This window comes from Artemia franciscana, chromosome 18 (genome assembly GCF_032884065.1).
Source record: "Artemia franciscana chromosome 18, ASM3288406v1, whole genome shotgun sequence".
In the NCBI taxonomy this organism is placed as follows: domain Eukaryota; kingdom Metazoa; phylum Arthropoda; class Branchiopoda; order Anostraca; family Artemiidae; genus Artemia; species Artemia franciscana.
Window position 1 is genome coordinate 393,561 of NC_088880.1, and position 27,631 is coordinate 421,191.

At 34.8% G+C, this 27,631-nt stretch overlaps 2 protein-coding genes across 2 annotated transcripts in view; one reads left to right on the top strand and one right to left on the bottom strand.

The window, feature by feature from the left end:
• The window catches only part of LOC136038469 (PDZ domain-containing protein 8-like), a 98,294-nt gene extending 81,984 nt beyond the window's left edge, over positions 1-16,310 (top strand). Inside the window, exons 12-15 of the mRNA XM_065721536.1 lie at positions 655-834; positions 3,635-3,820; positions 7,641-7,853; positions 16,169-16,310. Coding sequence (XP_065577608.1) covers positions 655-834; positions 3,635-3,820; positions 7,641-7,853; positions 16,169-16,222 — 633 coding nt within the window. The 3' untranslated portion in view covers positions 16,223-16,310. The remainder of the gene's footprint in view (positions 1-654; positions 835-3,634; positions 3,821-7,640; positions 7,854-16,168) is intronic.
• Positions 16,311-24,520: 8,210 nt separating this feature from the next.
• The window catches only part of LOC136038471 (complement C1s subcomponent-like), a 47,739-nt gene continuing 44,628 nt past the window's right edge, over positions 24,521-27,631 (bottom strand). The window contains exon 7 of the mRNA XM_065721537.1: positions 24,521-24,696. Coding sequence (XP_065577609.1) covers positions 24,581-24,696 — 116 coding nt within the window. The 3' untranslated portion in view covers positions 24,521-24,580. The remainder of the gene's footprint in view (positions 24,697-27,631) is intronic.

A 27,631-nucleotide genomic window follows, 5' to 3' on the forward strand; every position in this document is an offset into this window, starting at 1 on the left:
TGTACAAGTGACCGAAAAAATTCAGGACATTTTTTTTTTATTGTCTAGTAAAAGGTTTTATCCCTATTACTAGGTGTCGGACACATCACAGCGTGGGAAAGGGATGTTTTCCTTTACGTCACAACAATAACTTCAGTTACTACTTGTCGTTCCCATCGTAATGTGCTAAAAATTTGTTATTACGCATGTGCAAAGGCGTAGTCACGAGAAATGAAGAAGATTGATCTCTCCAAAATATATTTAACCAAAAAATAGGAATTTTTCATACTGTATAATATTTGTGCAGTGAGAACCAGAAACATTGTTATTCCTGACGGGCGTTTTCAAATTGCTTGAACACTGCTCCGGCTAAACCTCTGGTCAGCGAACCTCTGGTCAGTAATTCAAAACTTTTGTTTGTCTACTCGAATGAAATATACCAGTAAAGACAGACATCTTTGGCAATTAACGATACGGGTTTGATGTAAGTACACCCTAAGGTGGACAAAGAGTAGTGCATTAATCCATCATTGTAATTGGTGCAGTGTTTTCATCCTTGACAACTTATTATATTAATCCCTTTTTAGCTTCCCTGTGAATTTATGATTCTGATTAAAGCTTGTATTTAATTTTGTTTTGTCTAGAGTAATAGCTCTTACTCGGTAAAATTTTCAGATTTGGCTGCGAGATGCAGTTCAGTGCATAACCTGCGGTACAATTTGCCATAAGAAATGCAAAGACAGGTGTCGCCAGACGGTATGCCAGCCAATGAGGAAACGGGAAAAAGGACATCTTTTAAAAAAGACAGATGTTCACGAAGATTTGAAGATTCCATTTTCTATAGAAGATGTAGAGGTAACATTTCTTTCTTATATGAAAATAAATGTGCGAACCTTCTCAAATGATAAAATTGATTATTGAATTCCATAATTAAGAACTATTGAATTATTGAATTACTATTTGAATTATTTGAATTATTGATTATTGAATTAGTATATTATTGAATTAGGCCTTTAATGGGATATTTAGCTTTAGAGAATTCACTAACATTACAAGAATTTAAATTTAGTTTAGCGGAAATAATCAAGATCTACTACTACTGATGCTTATAGTGCCAAAAATGCTGCTCCTTATGCCGTGACTATTAGTACTACTGCTTACTATATTACAACTCATAGACGTTGTAATGTTACTGGCATAACTAATACTACGAATTTTACCACCACTATTACTGGTGCTATCGTTACTATTCTGGCACGTTTTTCTTAGTCTTTGTAGCGGTCTATCATGACGACTGATATGTCACAAACTTCTACTACAAATGTTATGACTAGAATAAATACTACGAATACTGCGACGACTTTGGACTACGATTGCAAAAACTGCTTTACGAATACGATTTTTTGTAGTCGGTTTCAAACTTTTCTTCTACTTCCAGGACTATTACTAAGGCAACACCTACTCTTGTGGATACTACGACTTCTATGAACACCAAAAATATTACGACTACCTTGTCAACCATGAAAACTACGGATTGCAGTTACTAACACTACAAACCAGTAGGCTACTATTGCAGCAAATTTTCTTAGTCTTAGTTGCGACCTAACCTCATCTACATCTTCCATGGCTACTGAAAAGTTGGCAAATGTTGCTACAAGCACCAAGACTGCTTACTAGGGGTATGACTGCAATTTTTCTCAGTCTTGGTGGTGCTACACCCTCATATTATAGTACCCTAACTTCTGGCAAGTCAATAATGATTGCTGTGAGAATTATAACTACCGTGAATACTAAAAACATTAAAACTGCTATGGATACTATGACTGCAAACTACGATTACTGTGACTTTTGTGACGAGTACTGCTACTAATTGCGGCTATTATGACCGTTGGTGCTGCCTTGGCAGCACCAACTTTGGGTAAACAGGTAGCCTGGCTGTTCTTGTGAAATTTTTTATTTGTTTTATTTTGACGTCTTTATTCATTTTCCTTTATATTTCATGTGATTCGTTTATTCATTGCAATGAATGCTTTCGGTAAGTTTTAGTTAATATATGAGGTAATTTCTGTTCGTTTTGAGTCTTAATATCGTTCCATCTGTTCGATGAATGGCATTACTCCCTTTTGAAGATTGGTATTTGATTCATCTGAACATCTATTAGGAGTCCTTAAGGTGTCGAAGATGGTAAAATAGAAACTTACACAACCAAACATGCTTTAAAAATAAAGAAAGAATCGGATACAACAACAAAAGAGAGAATAATGAGGACTTTTTTCCCAAGACAGGGAACCAACAAAACATATTTGAATACTATTTGAATATAATAGGGCCGTCTTCAGTAAAGAAAATAAAAAACAATAAAACACTTACAATAAAAGTTCTCAGTTAAAAATCCATTTTTTTTTTTTAAATAGCCTTGGCATCATTACTTCTTAACGAAAAGTTCAGCCAAGACTGTGTGATAAAAGCTAACATTTTACAAGCTAAAAAGGTTCATTCATTTCACTAACTGTATTTATTAAAAATTGGAATAATTTCTTATTGCGATATTTGCCTTCTCTGCAGCTAATCTGATAGTTCTTTTGGGATTGGGCTTGTTTTTGTTCGTTTCTATTTTGGTTTTATTTTGAATTAGATCATTTTCTATAATTAATTTTGTGTACATAGGGTTGAGTGTGTATTCACCCAAGTCTCTTTTTAGGGATGTATTATTATTTAAGTTTCGTTTGATTTCGATTGCCTCGCGGACAGTTTGTTTGATTCCTAGGTCATTGCTAATTAGAATTGTTTCGTCAAATAGAACATAATGGTTTGGATTTCCAAAAATATGATTACTTAAAGCTGAATCGAAAGATATGGAGTTATTTTTAGATTTTAATGCTTTTTCAATACTTTCTTTATGTTGCTGTAATCTTGTTCCTAAATTTTGGGGGGTTCTACCAATGTAATAATTTCCAAAACTACATGGTATTTGATACACCCCTCGTAGACGAGTAACTGGGGTTTTATAACCCCATAATTATCCGATAAGAATCGGATTTTTAGTTTCTAATAATGAAAAAATGTCTCACATGTGCAATAATGGGTGCCAGTGTGTAGGTGAAAGAATCTGTGAAATTATCAGCTGAAAACGCAGGACACCAGCTTAAGGAATAGTTAGCCATTGAAAGTGTCGTTGTCCTTGGGAGTTAACAGATTGTTAATATTTGACGTTCGACGTTCGACTTTAGTGTTCAAAGATGTTAATGTTTGACTGACATAAAAGTGCTGCCAATTATCTAATTAGTTCTGCTTATATGATTTACGGTTTAACTTGACAGTAGGACTTCGATGGGAGAGTTATGTTCGTAAGGTCAGGACAAGTCAATGCAAACCTACTTTTGTCTGCCTTATGCACCTCTTGGCTTGGGGGGAGCTGGACAAGACTGACTACAACGTAGTTTTTCCTATAAAACTTAAAAGTTTCAAAACAGCCAAAAGGTATGATTAGAGCTAAGTTGGGTCCCGGGAGACATTGTTTTATTTTAATGTTTCTATTTTGATAACTTCAACAATAACTACATGAGAGGAAATTGATGGGGACTGCAGCCTTGAAAATAATCTTTTAATAAAACGTCTTTTTCAGTTTTTGTCTTAATTTGAACTTTTATTCTAGGAGTTAATAGAAGACAATCCATTCTTACCAACAGAAGACGAAGAAGGAGACGAACTAAATGCGGCAGTACATCGCATACTCAGGGCTGATCATGATGAAAAAGTTACCCAATTAGCCAAAGAAACTGCGCATGAGCTGTATGATCATTTAACGTTTCAAGAGAGAAAAGAAAAAATATTATCCATGGTAAGTAGGTTTCGGGGTTGATGGCCATAAACCCGACGTTGTGCATGGTTGACAACCCGGTGTGCTGGCATCGAGCTTACTAAGGACCGTTAAGTGCTAGCTCAATACCTTCTCCAGGTTGCAACCCTTTCTACTCAGATAAGTGTAATGGTTTTTCACACAACATAGAAGCTTTAACACTAGTATAACCTAAGACATTAGTCCTAATATGAAATCTTAAAGGCTAGATATGAATAGCTTTTCCCAGCTGTCATTTTCTAAGAAAAGGTAGTGAATATTTGGCATATTATTTTAAATCTCTAAAACATTGTCATTCAACAAAGACAATTTTTCTAGCCAGTAGCGTATTAATTGAGCTAGTAAGTAATTATACGAGTCTTATATTACAAATATTCTACCATAGTAATAAAATCCCTCCAACTTAAAAGTACCAACTACCTCCTGTTCGGCTCTGCAACAAATTACCTTATATTTTAGGTTAATGTCAAATTTTTTCTTCAAACTATGGGTTCACCAATGGAGCAGTTTTTTCTTCCTATTCGGTGAGTTTCTATGTGAACTTCATCGAAAATTCCGCTTCGGTTAGTTTTCCACTAAAAAGAAACTTTCTGTACCCATTTATGGATGACATTCTTTTCGTGTAAGACCGTTGGCACCGTTTTGCACTGTTGGCACCTTTTCAAGCCCATGATGAAAATCACTATATCAACAAAAAATCACTAAAATATAGAATCTTACATAAATCACTAAAGTCCATCGACTTTTTTACCAGGTGTTAATCCTGGTGATTTAGTTTCTGAACTAAATTATACAAAAGAAGTTTTAATGCGTAAAGAGACTAAGGAGGGTAAAAAAAAGAAAATAATGAATCTATCTGAAATCCTCTGGTTAACCCCGCAAAAGATTGTACAATATTACCATACATCCTTAGACTCAGCCACAAACTTGGAGAGAGTTTACAAAAACATGATATTTGTATTTCCTTCAAAAATGAACTAAAGGTTGAAAGCTTTTTCAGTCCTGGAATAATATATAACTGATCTTATTCTTGGTGGTGGCGTGTCCCGTCTTTCTGTGGGAAATTTTATATTATCAGAACTCTTTAACAGTTGGAAGAAATGAAACGTGAACACAAACTTTAAATAGAGAAATATCTAAAATCCAAGAGTAAAAATGTCAACTTTGATTCTGCTTTAACCCTCCTTATTTCCTCATTCCCTTAAATTTTTACCTTATTTCTCACAGGAAAAGACTACAATCTCTTATAGAGGCAATTGAAATTAAAAATAAATGCATAAAGACGTCGCTTTAAAAAGAGGTACTGGAGTTGTTTCTATTGACCATATTTATGAAAATTTAATAAAAAGAGACTCAGCTAACATTCCTTCTTATTTTTAAAACAAAATCAGCTAACCGTCTTAATATAAATAGGATGACTTGACAGGTTGCAGCAATCACTAGGGAAAGTGTTCTTGCTCAATCTAGTCTTTCTCTTGTTTGGTTTTGTGTCTCAAGGGAATTGACAAAATAAACCTAAGACTTTAAAGAATTAATTTCATTAAGTTTGTATTTCTTCTTTTGTATTCTTCTTCTTCTTTATGTTCTTTACTCTTCCATATCCCCTTTGCATAGCGCTGAGAACGGCTTAGTAGCTGATCTATACGTCTTTACCCCTGATTTTCTTTGCCTTTCTTACTTTTTCACTTGCTGAAAATCATCCTCCTGTGGTTTCATAATGTCTTCCTTTGTTTCCTACACTTTTATTCGAAATAAAAAAAAAAATAATAAAGAAAAGGTCATTTGAAAGAGGTTGACCAACGTCTTTTAATTTCCAACCCTACAGAGGCTTTCCAAATGAAAAACTGCCAAAAATATACAAACGACTCAAATGCGCTATTTTAGAGGCAAAAGGTGGCGAAAAGACTAAATTAAAAAAAGGGTCAGCTGTACTGAAAATGACGGATTTCAAAAACTTAAATTCTAGTCAGTTCGTCCTTTTTTTAAAACAAAATATATATATATAAAAATAACAACCACACAGATTACATCCTTCCTGAAGGAAAAATTTTTATAGGATCCGATTATCTAAGTGAAACTAAACCAACGCCATATTTGATTATAATTATAATTCTTTCTTGCAAAACTCTTAAAATACAAAAAAAAATAGAAAAATAAAAAAGATGAAATCTCCCCTCCTCTACTTTTCGGTCTTCTTCATCCCAAACACCAAAAATGAATCCAGATCTACCAACCAATAGAAAAACAAGTGCTTTTTAGAAATTAAGCAAATTTTGCCATCCTTTTCTAGCAATTTCATCTTTGAGAACCAAGGAGTTGAGGCAAATTAAGAACACGGATTATTCATAATAAAGCGGGAGTTTTGATTAAGAATTAGAAAGGCCATCCCTGACTTTGCAATTTAATCAACAAAACTTTTCAGTACTCGGGACCAAGTGAGCTTGGAATTGTCAAAAAAGTTTTCTTGTCATATTCTGGATCTTCAGAATTGTCTTGATAATAAATCTGACGTTATAAGAAACATAAAAACTTTTGTTCGTCAATTCATTTTTTCATTTTCATTATTCGTTATTCATTTTTTATTAATTAGATAAATAAAACGCAGTTTTTCATAAAGTAAGTGAAAAAAACGAAAGATAACTTTAATAAATAAATTAGAAATTGAGAACGAACATATTTCAAATATTTCAACTTTTGTGGATATATCGATCTAGACTGTGACTTTGTCAATAATCGAAATTTTTTTCAAGAGCCTATATTAAACTGCATCTTTCTTCGACCCTAGTAATAGCCTTTTATTTATTTATATTAATTCAATTTATTATTAAATTTATTTATATAGTGTTTAAGATTTTACATATTGTGTATAATTACGTAGGGTTAATTATGGTTATAAGAACCCTCTAAAACTTATGGTCGCAATCATTTTGATTAATTCTGAAATTTGCTTAGGGTATATTTAAGTCATGGCAAACGAACTCTCTGAATAAAATTCTGCCTGAGCCTTCCAAGCTGTTGGATAATAACGTCATTGCAAACTGCAGGATTATTAGGATGACAACGTTATTTTCTATCTAAGCTACTGCAATTTTCACAAAGCGATACATATAATCTTCATTTTTCCTCCTCAATTTCTTTATTTCATCATGCATATTTTTATTTATAGTTTGTTTCAAGACATCTACTTTTATTCTTTCTGATTTTTATTTCAGCAATAGCCTAAATTGTGTGTAGCAATTGTCCTTTTTCAGATTATTGGCCTTTTAACTGTGGGCTCCTAATTGATTGCTAATACTGTCCAACTTATTTCCATTTTCTTTTACATTCATTATATGCTCTAAGGTGTTAAATTTACTATTCAAAAACTCACTATTCCATTTTATCGGATTTTTTCTTTTAAATGCCATCATGCACCAAAATAAATCAATAATCCTTGAGACACTATTGTCACATAAATAAAACAACAAATAGGCCTTAAATTCGTTACGAATGTACATTATTATTATTTTTTTTTTGCTGAACTTTCCCAAAGTGTAGATACTATCTTATGAGACTGAGCCACAAAGCCCTTTCCAATCATTGCTGTCAAAACTAAGTTCATTAGAAAGTTGACTGTATAGTATTCTTTGTAGCTCTAGCAGGATTTCATCGCTAGCAGGATTCAGCTATCTGATTCTTTTAATTTCACATTCTATAATGCTATACTTCCACAGCTCGGCCTCTTGTTTTGCCATTATTTTCTTTTTTCTTCATCTTTTTTGGCGTTCTTCTTTTTATTTTCTTTTTTATTCTTCTTTACCAGATTTCAAAATTACAAAAGGCAATTGAAAGTGAAGGAAATCAGAGTGTAATGCTTGCGGGCCAATCTCAAATAGAAGGTGTTACAAGTGATGTCCGTAAAAGACTTGCTATGCAGATTTCCCGTTCTGATGAAAAGAAAAAAGCCCTAGCCCTTCTCCTGCTGCATTATTCTTATGCCCTTGAGTATGTTGCAGATCTGGAAAATGCAATGAAGGTAATAGCCCTAGCTCTTTTCTTACTTCATTATTATTATTCCCATGAGTATGTTTCAGATCTGGAAACTGCAATGAAGGTAATAGCCCTAGCTCTTCTCTTGCTTCATCGTTCTTAAACCCTTGAGCATGTTGCAGACCTGGAAAATGTATTGAAGGTAACAACCCTAACCCTTTTCTTGCTTCAGTACTCTTACGCTCTTGAGTATGTTGCAGATCTGGAAAATACAATGAAGGTAATAGGCCTAGATCTTTTCTTACTTCGTTATTATTATGTCCTTGAGTATATTGCAGATCTGGAAACTACAATGAAGGTAATAGCCCTAGCTCTTCTCTTGCTTCATAATTTTTAAGCCCTTGAGTATGTTGCAGAGCTGGAAAATGCATTGAAGAATACAACCCTAGCCCTTTTCTGGCTTCATTAGTCTTTTGCCCCTGAGTATGTTGCAGATCTGGAAAATGCGATGAAGATAATTTTACAGTTATACCTTGTGATTTAGTTCTTCTTATAATTTTAAAGGCTTAACTTTGGACAAACTACTGAATGAGACTTAACACTACTTAGTATAAAAAAATTGATTTAATTAGAGAAACTGCAGAAAAGTAGTTTTCACATGGAGTTCAAGCTAGAAGTCTATGTCTAAAGATGCTTGTCAGGGTGAATATGTTCATACTACTAGTGAGCTATTTAATAATTTAAGTCCCATTTGTCTTCAAGGGGCGTTTCGGGACCACTCCTCTTGACAGGTAGGAACCACGGCTTGATGCACTAATTTGAATAGTACTGTTCTGGCTAGCAGCAAAATTTGTTTGCTTTTGAGGTTTTCAACCCACTCTTTTCGTAATCTGCCTTATGGCTAACGTCCATTTGTCATTCCCCCGAGTGTTGTTTTTGAGGAAACGGTCGAGGATCACTCTTCATATTCCCAAGCCATAAGAAATTGTACTGTTTGATTTAAGACTCTTTCTTGAGATTTGAGCTCATTGATATATATGGTGAACAAAAATAACTTCATGATTAGCAGAAATTTTAATCATAGAAACAGATTTATAGAATCTAGAGGTGAAAGTTTGACTATAACTTTTTCAGCCAAGCATTAGATTTAAAGGAGGCCCTTGACTGTCAATTATTTCCATCAGAAGTTTCCATCAATCGATTGACTCGCATGATTGGCCGTCTAGAAACCTGTTTGACGTTTGAGCCAAGCGATGACAGTGATTGATAAGAAGTTTGAATGACTCAATCATTTTGATCCAAAGCAGTGTGTTAGATTAGCTTTGGTCAAAATTGAAGGGTTCACTGAAGGGTCGATTGAAGGTTGATTAAAGCACACGTAAATCAATTGACGGTAACTTGATCATAATTATTAACCTTAAATTGTGAACAGGGGCTGTCTGCATACAGACTCCTAGTAGCAGATACAGGAAAAAATACTCGAAACGCATCTTGGAAATGCGATTGCGGTAATCCTATAACTATGCATTACTACATAATTTTGTTATTTTAATTTAATTGTTAATTTCGAATTTGATTTTTTGAATTTTAGTCCACTTGTATTTCGAAGGATGTATCGAGACCACTCCTTTAAACAGGTAGCAACCTGGCTTGATACAATAATTTGACTAGTACTGTTCTGGCTAGCTGCACAATTTGTTTGCGTTTAAGATTTTCAATCCACTCTTCTAGTAGTCTTCCTTACCACTTTCCTTACTTGTTACTTCCTTACCGCTTTCCTTTCCTTATTGTCCATTTGTCATTCCCATGAGTGTTGTTTTTCAGGACATTGTCGAGGACCACTCATTTCATGTGCCCAAGCCACTAGAAATTGTATTGTTCGATTTAAGATTTTTTCTTGAGATTTGAGCTGATTGATATATATGGTGAACTAAAAAAAACTTATTGACTAGCAGAAGTTTTAATGATAGAAAAAGATTGATAGAATCTGGAGGTGAAAGCTTGACTATAACTTGTTTCAGCCAAGCATCAGATTTAAAGGTGGCCCTTGACGGTCAATGATTTTGATCAAAAGGAACCTGCTTGATGTTTGAGTCAGACGATGACAGTGATTGATAGAAAGTTTGAATTGATCAATGATTTTGGTCCAAAATAGTGTGTTCGATTAGCTTTGGTCAAGATTGAAGGGTTTATTGACGGTTGATTAAAGCACACGTCATTCGATTGAGGAAACTTGTGATCAAAATTACTGACCTTAAATTGTGAATAGGGGCTGTCTGGATACAGATTCCTAGTTACAGATACAGGAAAAATACTCAAAATACATCTGGAAAATGAAATGGAGGTAATCCTATGACTATGCACCACTTTTTACCAACAATTTTAAAGGCTTAATTTCACAGTTATTATGTTTGTTTCTGTGATTTGACAAATTTTTTAACTAAGAAGCAGTCAGTTGTGGTAAAACAAAGGAAGTTACGTCAAAGATCATAAATTCTGTAGGAGAACGGAAGAGCTGAGAAAAGTTCCGCGAGCGTTTCGCGGAACTTTTCAAAGTTTTGACTTTTCGACCTCTTAGAGATTCGCGAGTTTTTTGGGCTTTGCGATCAGTTCTCTTAAGGCAGCGTTTACATTGAGGTTAATATATGCCTCTGTACTTAAATTGATGTCAGACTAGGTTCGGCACGTACGCAGGGGGAGGGGGGCTTAACCCCCCCCCCGAAACTTTGTGAAATGTTTAATTTCCCCATGGTTTCTTGGGATTTCTGGAAAAAGTAGGACATTTATTAAGAATCTAGATACATGTGTGAAGCCTTTTTGGGGGGATTTTACAGCATGTCATTATCCGGTCAAGTCACTGCCCAATTATTACCCCATTTTCTGTCTAACTTTTTACCCTCTTTGAAGTAATTAGCAATTGTGTTGTTATTTTTTTTTTTTGTAAAAAGAGTTTGCTTTCCACAGCAAAATAGAATTATCCTTGATATTAGGGCGTTTATCCCCCCCCCCCCCTTTCAGGATAAAGTACAGCTTTTAATGGATCAATTTTGGAAACTATCATTTTTAATTAAAATCTACGTTTTTGCAGTAAAAGAACTACCCCCACAGAATCCATATCGCACTGTTAACCCTAAAATTTCCCTTTCAGTGGGATATAATAGATTAATCACTGGTTCTAAATCGCTATGAACATAACATGAGCCTAAAACATACTTTTGAGGCTTCAGTCTTCTCCCCCCCCCATCCGTCCGCTACAATACTACAGATTAAAGTTAATCTGCATTTTTCGATATACCTGCTTTTTGCATTACTAAATAAAAAAGTGCTACTTTATATCTGCTGTTTCAAAGGTTTTGGCCCCCCCTCCCCGAAAAAAATTTCTGCGTACGTGCCTGGGCTAGGTACACGTGCACGCATGAAATATAGCTAGACATATATGTAAACATTTTGTGATTAGCAGAATTTGAAATTGTATACAGGGCTCCAAAACCGGAGGTTTGATGGTAACTTGTTAATTATCAGCTGTCATGGATGAACAGGAGCTTTCTGAATACAGACGTGTAACCATGTACGCTTCACGCATGAAAATGTAGCTAGGCCCACATCTGTACACTTATTCAAAATAAAGTGAAACCAATTTTGTAATCAAAACCTCTAATTTACAACCATTTCCAAAGGTGAGAAAAGGAGATAAAATAGATTTTAGAAGCACCGGGTAACTGGTGCTTCCACTATAGGTAACTATAGGTAACTATATGCACCAGATAACTGGTGCATATCCAAATATAAAGCGTCTAAATATCTTTAAAAAATGTAGAAACATAGATTGGGTCAATTTATTATGCGTTAGGAAATGGATTTTAAATCTCAGCTTAACAAACAAAACATAGCACCTTTTACATCATAACACCAAAACACCACAAAACGTCACTCTCTTTTACTTTAGAGCATTCTTTAATGTCATGGCTATATGATAATCGCAAAAGTGTTTGGGTTCTTGGTTTGGGACGGTAGAGTTTAAATCTCGATTTTACAAAATATTGTATCCTTTAGTTTAATTAAATAAAAAAACTAGTTTTTTTAACTGAAAGTAAAGAGCGACATTAAAACTTAAAACTAACAGAAATTACTCCGTATATGAAATGGGTTGTCCCCTCCTCAACGCCTCGCTCTTTACGCTAAAATTTTTAATTGTTTTAAAAAGTAAAACTGTGGCAAAGAGTCAAACTTTAGCGTAAAGAGCGAGAGATTGCGGAGGGGACAACCCATTTCATATACGGAGTAATTTCAGTTCGTTTTAAGTTTTAATGTCGCTCCTTACTTTCAATTAAAAGAAAACTAGTTTTTTTATTTAATTTCTGAACGTTTTTGAATTATTGCATGTTTGATTTTGGCTCTCCGCACATAAATTATTAAAATGAAATTTGCATATTAATTTTTTTGGGGGCTAAAGGGCTTTTTCTTAGTTTTGATCAGACGATTTTGAGAAATAAGGGGAGGGGAAGGAGGCCTAGTTGCCCACCAATTTTTCGGTTACTTAAAAAGGCAACTAGAACTTTTAATTTTTAACAAACGTTTTCATTAGTAAAAAATATACGTAACTTAAGAATTAACTTACGTAACAAAGTTTTATATTCTTATATTTTTGTTATGTATATGAGGGAGCTTGTCCCCTCGTTAATACCTCGCTCTTTATGCTAAATTTTAAGTTTTGTCCCAATTCTTTAAGAATGACCCCTGAATCAGAAAGGCCGTAGAATAAATAGCTAAAATTACTAAAAATATTTTAGCATAAAGAGCGAGGTATTTATCTCCTCCTAAATACCTCGCTGTTTATGCTAAAGTGTTTTTAGGACCCCTTATATTCGTGATAATCTCTGTTCCTTTTAAGCTTTAATGCTACTCCTTACTTTCAATCGAAAAAACTTTTTCATGTTTACTTTTTCATTGTTTTTTTTTATAGTAATGCTAGAAAATCCATCGACCTTTTCATTGAATTTCTCTTCCCCCATGACATATTCCTCCATGGAAAGATCTCCCACTTAGCCCCCTCCCCTCAACCCCACCCCCGAGAAAAAAAAATCCCCCGAAAACGTCTGTACACTTCCCAATAACCATTAGTGTATGTAAACACTGGTCAAAGTCTGTAACTTGCAGCCCCTCCCCCAGGAACTTTGGGGGAATAAGGCATCCCCAAGAACATAGTTATTTCGGTTTTTGACTATGTGGAACAAAATGGCTATCTCAAAATTCTGATCCGTTGACTTTGGGGAAAAAATGAGCGTGGGAGGGGGCCTAGGTGCCCTCCAATTTTTTGGTCACTTAAAAAAGGCGCTAGAACTTTTCATTCCCGTTAGAATGAGCCCTCTTGAAACATTCTAGGACCACTTGGTCGATACGACGACCCTTGGAAAAAAAAAAAAAAAAAAATAAAAAAATAAACACGCACCCGTGATCTTCTTCTTGCAAAAAATACGAAACTCCACATTTTTATAGATAGGAGCTCGAAATTTTTGCTGTTTGGTTTTCTGATACGCTAAATGCGATGATGTGGTTTTTGTTAAGATTCTGTGACCTTTAGGGGTTGTTTCCCCCTATTTTCCAAAATAAGGCAAATTTTCTCAGGCTCTTAACTTTTGATGACAAAGACTAAATTTGATAAGACTTATATAATTAAAATAAGCATAAAAATCCGATTCTTTTGATGTATCTATTAGTATCAAAATTCCGTTTTATAGAGTTTCGTTTACTATTGAACCGGGTCACTCCTTACTACAGTTCGTTACCACGAACTGTTTGACTACTCCAGTCAAAACCATCAAACAAGCAAATCTTTCTCTTCATTTGTGATCTGGTCAGTACAACAGTAATTTCACCGTCCCCGGCTAGTTTTGGAGCTTCTTAAATGAAAACTAGGTTCTTTAAATTCGTCCAGAAAATTAACGCTCGCAAATACATGAGTGTTAACGCGAAACACTATTTTGTAATTTTGTAAAACTCAAGTCCGGCAAAAATATGTGATTTAAATCGAGGAAAACTTGCAATATTTAAGAATAAAGTGCAAATGACATTTATATCTTTTAACTTTATAAAACTTCGAATTAAAAAAAAAGTTTTACATTGCTCTATTGCCTGTTAACATTAATATACAATTTACCAACCCTTACTCGTCAACGAATTAATCGAACTCAGATTTAAAAAACCAGTAATCGTTAAACTGTATTGAAAAGGCTTGTTAATTCAGATAAAAGACATAAATAGAAACTTAATAAATGTTTCACTTTTAGTAAAAAATGTGATCTGTTTGAAGTTACTTACAAATTTTGTTTGATTTTTTTTTATTTGAAATTTTCGCTGCTTTTCTTTTAATTCATACTGAGAAAAAAAAAATTCAAATCTACAAATATATTCTCAATTTAATTATACTTGTAAAAACCATGTGTATTGCTATTGTATGTTTTTTCTCACTCATATTGTGAAGAACCTTTTTTTGTGCAGAAAATTCTTCATAATTAGCCCTCCCCACAACTCCACCAAAGAGAGCGGATCCGTTCCAGTTATGTCAATCACGTACGTAGGACTTGTGCTTAGTGTCAATTTTTTTGCTTTCAAGAAATTTGATAAATGTTTCAATTTTAGTAAGAAAATATGATCTGTTTGAAGTTGCTCACAAATTTTCTTTGATTTTTTTTTAAATTTTCCCTTCTTTTATTTTCATTCATACTGATAAAAAATTTCACAACTCTACAAATATATTCTCAATTTCATTATACTTGTAAAAACCATGTCTGTTGCTATTGTACGTTTTTTTCTGACTCATAATGTGAAGAACCTCCACAGATCTGACAACTCTTCTCACTGGTTGTCTTGCCAGTTCATGCTATGTCTTTCCTTCTTCAATCAGGAGAACTACTCAGGTAAACTTACTCTGATGATAGTATATTTAAAAGGGTTAGAACATAAAAAGGAAAATAAATTACTAAGTAATACAGGAGCGGTTTACATCTAGTGGAATTGAATCTTTGTGGAAGGTACAAAAGGCTAATTAAAGAAGTCACTTAGTCTAATTAGTGAATTACAAAAATGTGGAATTAAAAATGTAAACAAATCTCAACTTTTTTCATTAAAGCTCTAATTATATTTGAAAGCGTGGAGTGGGGAATTAAAGGGTAGTGCAATGCTTTTAAGTGGTGAATGTTTACTTTGTCTAAAGCTTGTTTTCAGCATCTCAAGTTTTGGTAAAAATCGTTACTTATAATTTTCTGGTAGCTCTTGGAAACAAGATTGTTATAGTGGCGAATATATCAAAATAATAACGTCATTTGCCACTTGGAGCCATCTTGGGTCAATTGGTATATAAAACCGCAATGATCAAGGATTTTTCTTGTAGTTATTTAAAAATTATGAAGTTTTTAGGGCGTATCGTATTCTTGTCAGTGTTGTCACGTTGAGCCATGAAAAACAAATATGGAAAACTAATTAGTCAAATTTAACAGTGCCTTTCGTCCGCCATAATTCAAAGTTTATCCACCTTCTTAATCCCAAGTATAAATACACCTTGAAGGGAAACGATTATAAAACGTTAACGGATTCTTGCGATTGTATTCGATGTGGTGCATGCTTCCCTCCTTTTTTCGAAGTTCCTGCGTGAAAGTTGTTAATGATCAATGTCGTTGGCGTGGTGAGTGGGCAATTTTATCAATGAGTCCCCCATTTTATCACACCGTAGTATTTATGGTAATCACTGTTTGTTTTACCTTCGACAGGTTGACTGTCTCCACTTTTTGTTCCTCCATAGAGCAGGAGAGTTTTGAGTTATGTCCTATGGTTGGTGGTTAATGCCTTACATTGTTTATGGTTCATGCTTCATGACTGCTATAGATTTTGATGCTTACTTTCAAGCCTAATTTTTTTTCCTAATTTAGGGTGTCTATTTCTGAACTTCTTTTTCCAGAGACATCTGGTGGATCTGATTTATCGACTTGACCAATGTTATAGGCGTTGGCAAGTTTGTCCATGAGAAGCATTCCTATTATTTAAGAATTTTGCAAAGACAAGTCAGCAGGAAAAGATATAAAAGTAAGATCTAAAAAATATAACCCGACGAAACATGGTTCCTCTGTAAACCAGTTGTTATCATTTGCCCGCAGAACGGGTTTTACAAAATTTCGGTTGTGCAATCTCGTTGGCAGTACAAAGCACATAATGTCTATATAACTTCGAATCACTCGAGTCTTAGCATCACTCAAGTCTTAGCATCACTTCGTGCACTCGAGTCTTAGCATCTAGGGACCAGTCTCAGGGATGATCCCACAGGCTGTGGGTAGGAATACTTATAAATTTAATGTTATTTATTTTTAGGTTGAAGCTGAGAAAACGATGGAAGAAGCCTTCTCTAGCAATGCTGCTGCTTAAGAACTAGTAGATGATTCTACCATCATTGATTATTATATTGTTTTTTTTTCTTTGTCTTTATCCGATTAAAGTTTTCATCCTTGTCTAATCTCACCATTTTATAACAAGTTTATAGTATATTCAGTCCTTTGCCAAAAAACAACAACATTGTTTTGCTACCCAAACCAGTACTATAGAAAACTTGGTTTCTTTGCCACATGATTAATCAATCAGATTTACCCCGTTTTCAAATGAATTCACACTATTTTAAATGAAAATCTCCGACATTTTGAACATTTTCCATCCCGACATTCAGCATGAAAACAGGTCATCGGAAATCAAAGTTTAGTCTCATTTTTATATTTTTTCACAATGTGTCATGGTTTGTCATGTTGCCATGGTTTCTACACTACCGTTAATTTTTAAAAGTTTTAATATTTTATTTAGTGGATAGTTCGATATCAATATCCAGATAACTCAGTTAGTATCACTTGGGCCCCAAATACAAACTGCTGTTTTTAAAGGGAAGGAAATATTTGTTACGCAAATCGACACTTCATCTAGAGGTGTTGCAGGGGTATTTTCAATCCGGGTATCCTGTGAAATCGGGTCGAAGCTTACTTAAACAAAGCATCCTGTCTCCGTGACATATTAAATATATTATATTAAAATATATATTAAAATTTATATATTATAAATATAAATATATTATATTAAAAATATTATACTAAATCTATATATATATAAATAAGTTGTCTGTGTGTCTGTCGAGTGACGTCATGTTTGTCGACTGACGAAATTACAGACCGGGACATCGGGACACAAATGACGACCGGGACACCGAGACATCTATATATATAAAAATAAGTTGTCTGTGTGTGTGTCGAGTGACGTCATGTTTGTGTGTCGACTGACGTCATTATAAGGATTGAGCTGTATGCGTCATGAAGTTGTTTGTCGACTGACGTCATGTTTGTCAACTGATGAAATTACATACCGGGACACAAATGACGACCGGGACACAGGGAATATAAATGACAACCGGGAACCTCAAAGAGAAATTACAGATTGGGACACCCGGACACAAATCACGACCGGGACACAGGGAATATAAATGACGACCGGGACACAGGGACACAACTACAACGGGGACGCCGAGGGCACAGGCGGGATATATAAATGACGACCGGGGCACAGGGATTGTTCGAATAGAAATTACAGACCGGGACACCGGGACACAAATGACGACCAGGACACCGGGACACAGGGAATATAAATGACGACCGGGACACTCAAAGAGAAATTACAAACTGGGACACCGGGACACAAATGACGACCGGGACACAGGGAATATAAATGACGACCTGGACACAGGGACATATCATTAGAATAATGAGGTATAGATCTGAATACGGATTGTTTTTCCCATGGACAATTATATGTTGCATGTTCAAGAGTCAGTAAACCTGACAATCTATTTATATGCAACATATATATATATATATATATATATATATATATATATATATATATATATATATATATATATATATATATATATATATATATATATATATATATATATATATATATATATATCTATCTCTATTCACAGGTGGGACACAGGGACACAACTACAATGGCGCGTAACTAATATGGCGCGTAACGACTTACGCGCGTGGGGGGCTTGGGGGGCGCGAAGCGCCACCCCATGAGCTAGTCTATATATATAAAAATAATTTGTCTGTGTGTCGAGTGACGTCATGTTTGTGTGTCGACTGACGTCATGTTTGTTGACTGACGAAATTACAGACCGGGACATCGGGACACAAATGACGACCGGGACACCGGGACATAGGGAATATAAATGACGACCGGGACACTCAAAGAGAAAGCGACCGGGACACAAGGAATGTTCGATTCGCAATCACCATCAACAAAGCACCGGGACACAAATGACGACCGGGACACAGGGAATATAAATGACGACCAGGACACTCAAAGAGAAATTACAGACCGGAACACAAATGACGATCGGGACACAGGGAATATAAATGACGACCGCGACACTCAAAGAGAAATTACAGACTGGGACACCGGGACACAAATGACGAACGGGACACAGGGCAACAACTACAACGGGGACGCCGGGGGGGGACAGGGAGATATAAAAATGACGAGGGGACACAGGGAATGTTCGATTAGCAATCAACATCATTATTATAAATGGGCAATCGTGAGATGCCCATGGGCAATTATTAACTAATGGGCAATCATTAGAATAATGAGGTATAGATCTGAATACAGATTGTTTTTCCCATGGACAATTATATGTTGCATGTTCAAGAGTCGGTAAACCTGACAATCTATTTATATGCACAGACAATGGGACAGCCAAGTATGTTGTATATTCGCAAGTTTTACGTAGTTAAAATTATATATATACTAGCTGTTGGGGTGGCGCTTCGCGCCACCCCAACACCTAGTTGGTGGGGCGCTTCGCGCCCCCCCAAGCCCCCCCGCGCGCGTAAGTCGTTACGCGCCATATTAGTTACGCGCCATATTAGTTACGCGCCATTGTAGTTGTGTCCCTGTGTCCCACCTGTGAATATAGATAGATTTATATATGTGTTTCAAACTACGTAAAAATTGCGAATATACAACATTCTTGGCTTTCCCATTGTCTGTCCATATACAAAGCCGTATGTACTAATAATGACGTCATATGCAAACGCTCTTTTTACAAACAAACAAACATGCATACACACAACTCGTTTTTATATAGATAGATAGATAGATAGATACAATACAAATTAACTACGTAAAACTTGTGAATATACAACAGTCTTCGCTGTCCCATTGTCTGTGCGTATAAATAGATTGTCAGGTTTACCGACCCTCAAAGATGCAACATACAATTGTACATTGGTAAAGCAATCTGTATTAAGATCTATACCGCATTTTTCTAGTGATTGCCCTTGAGCTTTGTTGATGGTGGTTGCAAATGCTAATCGAATTGGGAATTGCAATCTTTTAAATTGAAAAAGCAGATCCGTTGGAATCATGGGAATGTGAGGAATAAGAACAGCCTCACCCTCATAAGGCCCTGTCAAGATTGTGGCATCTATTAGGTTTTCCATTGTTTTTTTTTTTACGGCAAGTCGTCATTTATAACTGCATCTCGCAAATGAATGTATTGTTCAGAGCGGAGCTTGGTCTGATTCAGGCGGATATATAGCAAACGTTCTGATTCAATTTTAGCATACATATCCACGACAAATTGGTGAAACAATTCACGGCATTTTAAAATATAATTTTCTTCATCCTGCCGAATCATTAGTCTATAGGAATAATAATGCATTGCACTGCATTTCTTATTCATTTCTTTGTTAGTGGCTGGATTCATCAATTTAATATTAAAGTGATAGCCGTCGGCTCCATCCCAAAAAATGATAGGATATTGTAGGGCATCGTAGCATCGATGAGTTTCAGCAATTCTTAACAACTGAGCGTTTCGCTTATGTAGAATAATATCTCGAGGTAAAAACTGATCACCGACCATAACGATTGCCACTTCGTCGATAGTCGGAGCATTGTATCTACGCACATGTTGGCCAGGAGGCGTTTTGTCAGCGGAAATAACAATTTTATGAGTATCAGTAGGCATCAAATCGATGGCTGTTTTGAACAGACGCACTAAATTATTATTTTCGTGGAAAAGATGTTGCAATTGGGAAACGATTGTCCTTTCAACGTTGGGAGAAATTTCGCAACGTGCATTCAATTCAGAATTTCTATCACTGATGAAGTACAATTGTAAAAATTTATGATTCTCGCCTGAGAATGGTAGAAGGGACCCTGCTTTATGATAAATTTGCCCTTTTACTTTGAAAGTAGACATAAATTGATCTGGATTTTCGATTTGGGCTCCAAACGACGTCATTTGGAAACATGAGTTGTATTGTCTGATTTTGGACAAAAAACGCTTAGATTCTGACGTAGTTCCAGTAAGGAAAGTCTTCAATGGCTCTGGTGGTGCAGCCAATAGAGGAAGTTTAACTTTTCCTGAGGCGCAACACATTCCCATTGTTTCACCATTGAATTTCCACCATTGAATTTTCACCATTGAATTGAAAAAATTATTTGAATTTATTTCTATTAATTTTCTGCTTAACGTAGCTCTTTATTCTTCTCTAAAAAACTTGTTTTGTTGAAAAATGTGTTTAAGTTAAAAAGATTTCTATCCCCTCCCCAAAGACAATTCCATTCTAGCTCAAAATTCCACCAATAAAATTTCTTGTGGACGATTTTGGGTGAGAATTTATTTTTTTTAGCAGATTTTCATTTGAAACACACTTTAATTTCTGATTATTTTAGAAATTATGCCGGTAATCCTCTCCTCCGTGGAGTTTTTCCAGGAAACAGCATCCCCCAACCATCTCCTAGTTGAAAGTTGCTCCTGCAGAAAGTTTCCGCTGGAAAATATATCCCATGAAAAATCCCCCCCTCCCACGTACAAAAAGACACTATACAATTCCAGCCCAGTAAAAACTTCCCCTAGACGATTTCCCTTAACAGGAGCGGATCCAGGGGGGGGGGCTGGACCCCCCCAAGATTCTTTAGGAGCCCTCATTCGCATTCCGTTCATTTTTCTTTTTTTACTCTTTTTTTAAGTATACTTGTCAATTCGATCAATTATTCCTAGGTGATTTACCCAATTAACAAAAAAGCAAAGCTTTCCTACGAATGTAAAGAGCAAAGTTGAAACTTAAAACGAACAAACATTATTTATCTTCAGCTGGTTCTGAATATATCTGCCAAATTTGCATAAGAATCCTTGATTGTTGCAAAGATTTTTCTACAAATATAGAACTTTCCCCTATTTCATGAAAACCCTTTTGAAAATAAAAGTGGTATCTGTTAAGACGTTTCATAAGCGTAATCGCAGTTATATAGCAATTTGTCTGTTCACAATGACGCATTGAAAAGTACTACAGTAGCTAAAAGTACAAAATGGATAAAAATAAAAAATCTGGACACGAGCATAGAATGGATAAGAGACGAAGACTGATGGCTGAATGTGCAAGGGGATCGAAGGATATTTCCGGATATTTTGGTAAAATATCCGAAAATACCCGGAAATCTAATGGTAAGTTTTGACTAATAATAAACCCCCTCCAACCTCAAAAAATGCTTAATTTTAGTTTTATGACAAATTAAATAGTGAGTGGCCCAATAGGGCTTTTGTGTGAATAAATTTATCTCTCTATTTATTTCAACTATATAGCTAATTTGGTTGAAATTAGATGAATGAAAGAATTAAAAGCAATTTAGGCCAGGAACAGATACATGAGGTCGGAGGGGTGACCCTCCTCCTAAGACACTTCTGGCGCACCTATTCCATTCTTTCTTCTTTTTTTTGACTCTTTTTTAAAATAGACTTTTTAATTTGGTGCCCATCTCGAGTCACATTGGCGCCCTTGGTGCAGCAGCCCCCTTACCCAAGATTTTGCTCTTGATCTGTTAGATTCAGACATGAAACTCCTCGCACGATCAGTTTACGAATCATTTCGTCATAGAATTATAAGATAAACCTCGTTTTCAGGAAAAATGAATCATATAGTAAATTTTGCTTGCTAGATCTTCATCTTCAGAATATAATTTTTTTTCTTTTTTGGGCAGATTTGCTTTATTCTCTTTATTGTGAGCCTGTCGATTTAAGGTATGGTATCTTGGCTTCAATGATGGGGATATGACAAGGCAACCTACAACATTAATTTATGTTAAAGAGTAATTTTTTTGAAATGCCCCTGTCCACTCCCCGCTCAAAAAATTCTTAATTTTAGTTTTGTGACTAATTAAATAGCGAATGGCTCAATCGTTTCATAATAAGAGGGCTTTCGTTTGATAAATCTGTATCTATTTATTTTAACTATATTGCTAATTTGGTTGAAATTAGATGAATCGAAGAGTTAAAAGCAATTTAGGTCAGGAAGAAATCCATGGGGTCGGGGGGTGACCCTTCCCCCAAGATATTTCTGGCGCCCTTATTCTGTTCTTTTTTCTTTTTTTCTTTTTTTTAAAGTAAACTTTTTAGTTTGGGGCCCAACTCGAGTCACATTGGCGCCCTTTGTCTAGCGGTCCCCCCAAGATTTTTCTCTAGATCCGCCCCTGTCCCTTAACAACTCCATATCTAAAATTGAGTCGGTAATACAAATAAAATAGTTTCGTGTGGGAATTCTAGCAAATGCCCTGCGGTGTAAAATTTCCCCTGGAGAGTTCAGTCTCTAGAAACTATCCTCCCCACAGAGAATCCTCCCTTTGGAAAATCCCCATAGCTGAAAATTCACTCTCCCCTCCCTGAAAAAAAAACAGTTGTCTACTTCCCAATAGCAAATGCTATACACAGACAACGGACAAACTTGATGACTTACAGACCTTTCTCCAAGGGTTGCGAGGGGTAAGGTTTCCCCATCAATAAGAATCCATCTGCCCATACACCAAAAATTATATTGCAACTTTTTTGGTAAACAGTTATTGTAAAAGAAACTAAAAAAAAAAAAAAAAATGAATATCCTAATTTTGTCCCAAATTTCAGTTAAAATCCAACATCTTATTTCTTAACTAGAAAAAGGGAAATCCACACTAAAAGTACTGCTAATATTAAACAAAACTAAAGCTATATCATGCAAAATTGTACTGTAACTATTTAAAAATCGTTACAGATCGCGTAAGGGGGATTATGAAGAAAACAGTATTCGATATTTACCCCTCCTCCTCTAAACAATACCCCGAAGGTTTAACCGCACCCCCTCCGATGAAAATAACCCCCGTGAAAAATTGCCTCGGGTGTTTCCCACCGAAAATATCCCCCCACTTCCCCCAAAAAATACCCCTCCGGAAAATATCCTCCCCGTGTAAAATAAGGCTTTTCAAATTTGAGTGTTTTATTTGAGTTTTGATTTTTATTTTCCGTAGGGAGAAGGAATTTTGATACTTTTGTATTATACGCCACTAATTCAAGTTAAGTTGGTTTCTTCGTTAGTTTCTTTCAGCTTAGCGTGAGACAAGACAAAGACAAGTGACAGAATAGATGGGAAATATATAATTTGAGGTATATATTTATGCATTAGGTGGGGGGGGGGGGTAAAGTATTTGGACAGTTTGAAGTCAGAAAACAATTCTTACTCCATACTATGTATCCCCCCTAGTGTGCAAATATATAGCCTAATTTTTTTCTAAATTGACGAAGAAACTAATCAAGAAACTGGTTCGTTTTTGAGTTTTATAAATTGTAAACTTGAGCGTGTGGCGTATAACACAAAATTGTTCATGTAACTAGACCTGGATTTCTCGGTATTATTTAAAAAAATGGTCTGTAATTAAAATAAAACAACAAGTTTTTCAACAGAAAGTAAGGAGCAACATCAAAACTTGAAACGAAAAGAAATTATTACGTACATGAAAGGATTTGCTCCTTCAACAAGACCTTACTCTTTACGCCAAAGTTTTGACTTTCGTCCTAATTCTTTAAGAATGATTCCTGAAACACAATGGCCATTCAATTAGAATAATAAGATTTGTTTCAAAATTCCATATAAAAAACTGTAACGTAAAGAGCGAGGTCCTGAGGAGGACGCAATCCATTTCAAATGCGTAATATTTTCTGTTCGTTTTAAGGTTTGATGCTACTCCTTACTTTCAGTTTTTAATTTCTGATCGTTCTTAAATTATGCTGGGAAATCCGGCTCTCTTTCCATCAAAAATTACGGTACTTTTGTATTTGAATGAAATTTTTGTATTTGAAATGATTTGTATTTTTATATGAAAAATTACGGTATTTTGTATACCACTCACTTAAGTTTGCAATGTGTAAAACTCGAGGACAAACCGGTTTTTCGTTAGTTTCTTTTCTTTTTTAGAAAAAATTTTCGGCTATATCTTCGCATATTTGGGGATGAGGGTTAGTAAAGTGTAGTGGGTCTGCATAGAGAATGTGTTATGTAGAATTATTCTACATATTATAAAGTAAGAATTGTTTTTCTACTTCAAACTATCCAAATACTCTCCTCCCCCTTCTTATTTGCAAATATATAGCCCAAACTTTATATTTCCCATGTATTCTCTCATTTGTCTTTGTCTAATAAGACAATTGAAATTTGTATAATAAAACTGTCTAAGAAAAAAAAAATTGATTTGCTATTTGGACTTAGTTTCAACATTAATGCCATTCCTTTGAGTTCACTTCAGAATGAACTGATTGGCGTTTCTAAATATACTCTTTAATCATAATCTTCAAAGACAAATGCCTGAAACCCATGGCAATAATTAAAAATTTATTAAAAATTTAAAAATAATTTAATAAAACTTAACTAAGTCTTAGGAACAACGATAAATCTGTTCAAATGAGATTTGGAATCCAGCAAAACCAGAAGATTCATCAGAATGGAAATGAAATCGTAAACTCGTTGCACCAGGTTGAAACTTTGCAGTCCCTTAAAGAAGAAAAAAGAATAAAAGGAGAAAGTCTTATTAACAACAATAAATATGTTAAAAGAAAATCTGAAATCCATGAAAAACAGACGACTCATCAAAATGGAAATGATGTCATAAATTCGTTGCACCAAGTTGAAAATTTGCGGTCTCTTTGAAAAAGCTAAAAGAATAAAGCAAAAAGTGTTACGAATTACAATAAATCTGTTCAAGGAAATTTTGAATACAGGAGAAATAGACGACTCATCAAAGTGGAAACGATATTGCAAAAAGGTTGCAAACTTTGCAGTCCTCAAAAGTAATAAAAAATAAAACTGGAAAAGCTAATAGATTAAGAGCAAAAAGTGTTAGGAACAACAATAAATCAGTTGAAAAGAAATTAGGAAGCCAGCAAAAGCTAACGATTCAAATAATAAAAAAAATAACGGAAAGGAATGCAAAGAAGAGCCAAATAGAATAAAATCGTTAACCTTGTGTGCCAGTCCCTTAAAAGGAAAACAAATTAAAAACAAACAGATATTAAAATAAAAATAAAATAATTGTAATATATTGTAATAAAATAATTACAGCACGAGCTTCATGGGAGGGAGGGAAGAGAGGAGCTGAGAGAAAATGGGTTTTGAAAAGTATCATACACAACTCCTACTCCTCCCTAATATTGTTTTGCTTTAAATATTGTTCTGCTTTATATTTTTATATAATTTCGTCCAGGTGGGAAAAAAAGTCTTCATACAAATACATTGTTGATGATAAGTTTGGTTTACTACTGCTAACACCATCACTGCACAACCGAGCCACTTGAGGGCAACATGGATGGCAGATGGGGCCCACTTGAGGGCAGGTGGGGGAGTATCAAATGTTACTCAAGTCACTTGGTCCCTAAAAAGTTGTCAGTAATAGCAGTAGCAGTTGACCTGTAAACTCACTGGTGACACACTGGTGGGATTCTGCTACAAAATATTGTTTGTTTTTTTATTCTCATATTTCATATTTGGTCCACGCTCTTTTGCTGTGTCTCTATGTAAGCTTTCCCCTCCCCCAGATAAATTTGTCTCTCTCTGTAAGAGATTTCTTTCGTTATTTACTTTTAGTGTAGTATAGAGGGTAGTACAGGTTTTTGTTTGCTTTCACTTTTTATTTAGAGAAACACTTTGTTTTTAACTGATAAAGGGTAGATACTATTATAGTCGTACTTTTTGATGATACGCTTGATATCGTATTGTAAAATACGATTTCAAAACTCATTTTGGTATCGTAATTAATTTTGGCAGAAATACTTTTCGTGTGCCTAATACATTTTAAGTAAGAAATTACAAAGTCGAATTAAAGTACTTTTATTAATTCGAGCACCATCTTATACATCTTTAATAATTTTCATACATTTTTTATGTGTATATTATATATTTGATTTTCATAGAAAATAATTTTACTTTTTAAAATGGTTTCCAATATATTTATTCATACGCTTGTTTCTATAGCGGGACTTAATGACAATAAGTTTATTTTTAGAATGACTGTTTATTTTTTATTAAAGGACTGGTGGTTTCTTTTTTTCTAGTAAGTCAGTTTTAGCTGTTACCAAGTTAAAATGGACAAGAAAAATAAATGAATAAAAGTAGTTGTCCAGATATTGATTCTAGTGAGGATATTGGTACAAGCACTCCAAATACGTCAGGAAACCTGGATATTTGGAAGCCAGGGACAACTCAGGTTTTGGTACTGACACTATCAGAGGACTTCGCAAAGATGATGAACATTATGCATGAAACCAGTGGCTCAGTCCAATCAATTGAACAGAGATTTGGTGTAGTAGAAAATAGGGTACATGCATGATAAACGCCCAACCACTCAAGTTGTTCATTCATTGACGTATTACAGAACCGTTTTTTTTTGTTAGTTTCTTTCAGCCTAGCGTGAAACAAGACAAAGAGAAGTGACAGAATAGAGGGAAGATATATGACTGTGTGTTTGTATATTGGGGGGGTAAAGTATTTGAACATTGTGAAGTTAGAAAACAATTCTTACTAAATAATATACAGAATAATTGTACCTAAAACATTAAGCATGCAGACCCGCTATACTTGACCCCCCCCCTAATTTACAAATATATAGCCAAAATTTGTTTCCAAAGTATTAGATTTTTATTTTACTTTGGTATATTTCATTAGGATTCAGCGTCTGAGAAACGTATTAGAAGAATATTAGGTAGGGCGTATAATTAATAATCAATAATCAATAAATCCTAAATAAATATAATTGTATTTTTTTTTCTTATCACAGTGCTTTGAGAATAGAAATTGAACGATAAAGTTTCAGAATGCAATGGTTTGAAAGGCAATCAGTAATAATACACATGGATACCCGCTGTCTATACAGATTACACCTTAAAATCTTTTCAATAAAAGTACCATTTAAGCTCTAGCCTAAAGAGTTAGGCGTTGAGGGCACCCTCCCATATGCTGGATAATTAAAATTTATTTTTGGCTATAATTTCGGTCTTAATTTACCATTTAGATAAAATTTGAAAAAAATTTGATTTACCGAAAAATTAATGCAGCATAAGAGTTTTTTTTTTCTGTTTGAGATTCGTGTTTCATTTGCTAGATATTAAAACACTATATTTTTCGCCAACTTTAACTTATCCCTTGCCTAGCTATCTTAATTAACCCCCTAAAGGGTTTGCATCCAATACTCTGCGGCACGTACCATTATCGTGCTCTGGACACAAGGTTTCTAGTCCCTGTACAGGGAAATAGAAATAGCCATAGCAGCCCTAAAATTAAAAAAAAGGTACACTTGTAACATTAGGTGGAGTATTAAAAGCAACAGAAGACCGTAGCTTGTATTGCAGAACAGGACCGACCATATCCTCTATTAAAATAAGGGAAAATTCTTAATCATAAAGCAGTGCAGGGTTAAGAGCAGCGGGGTTATAGC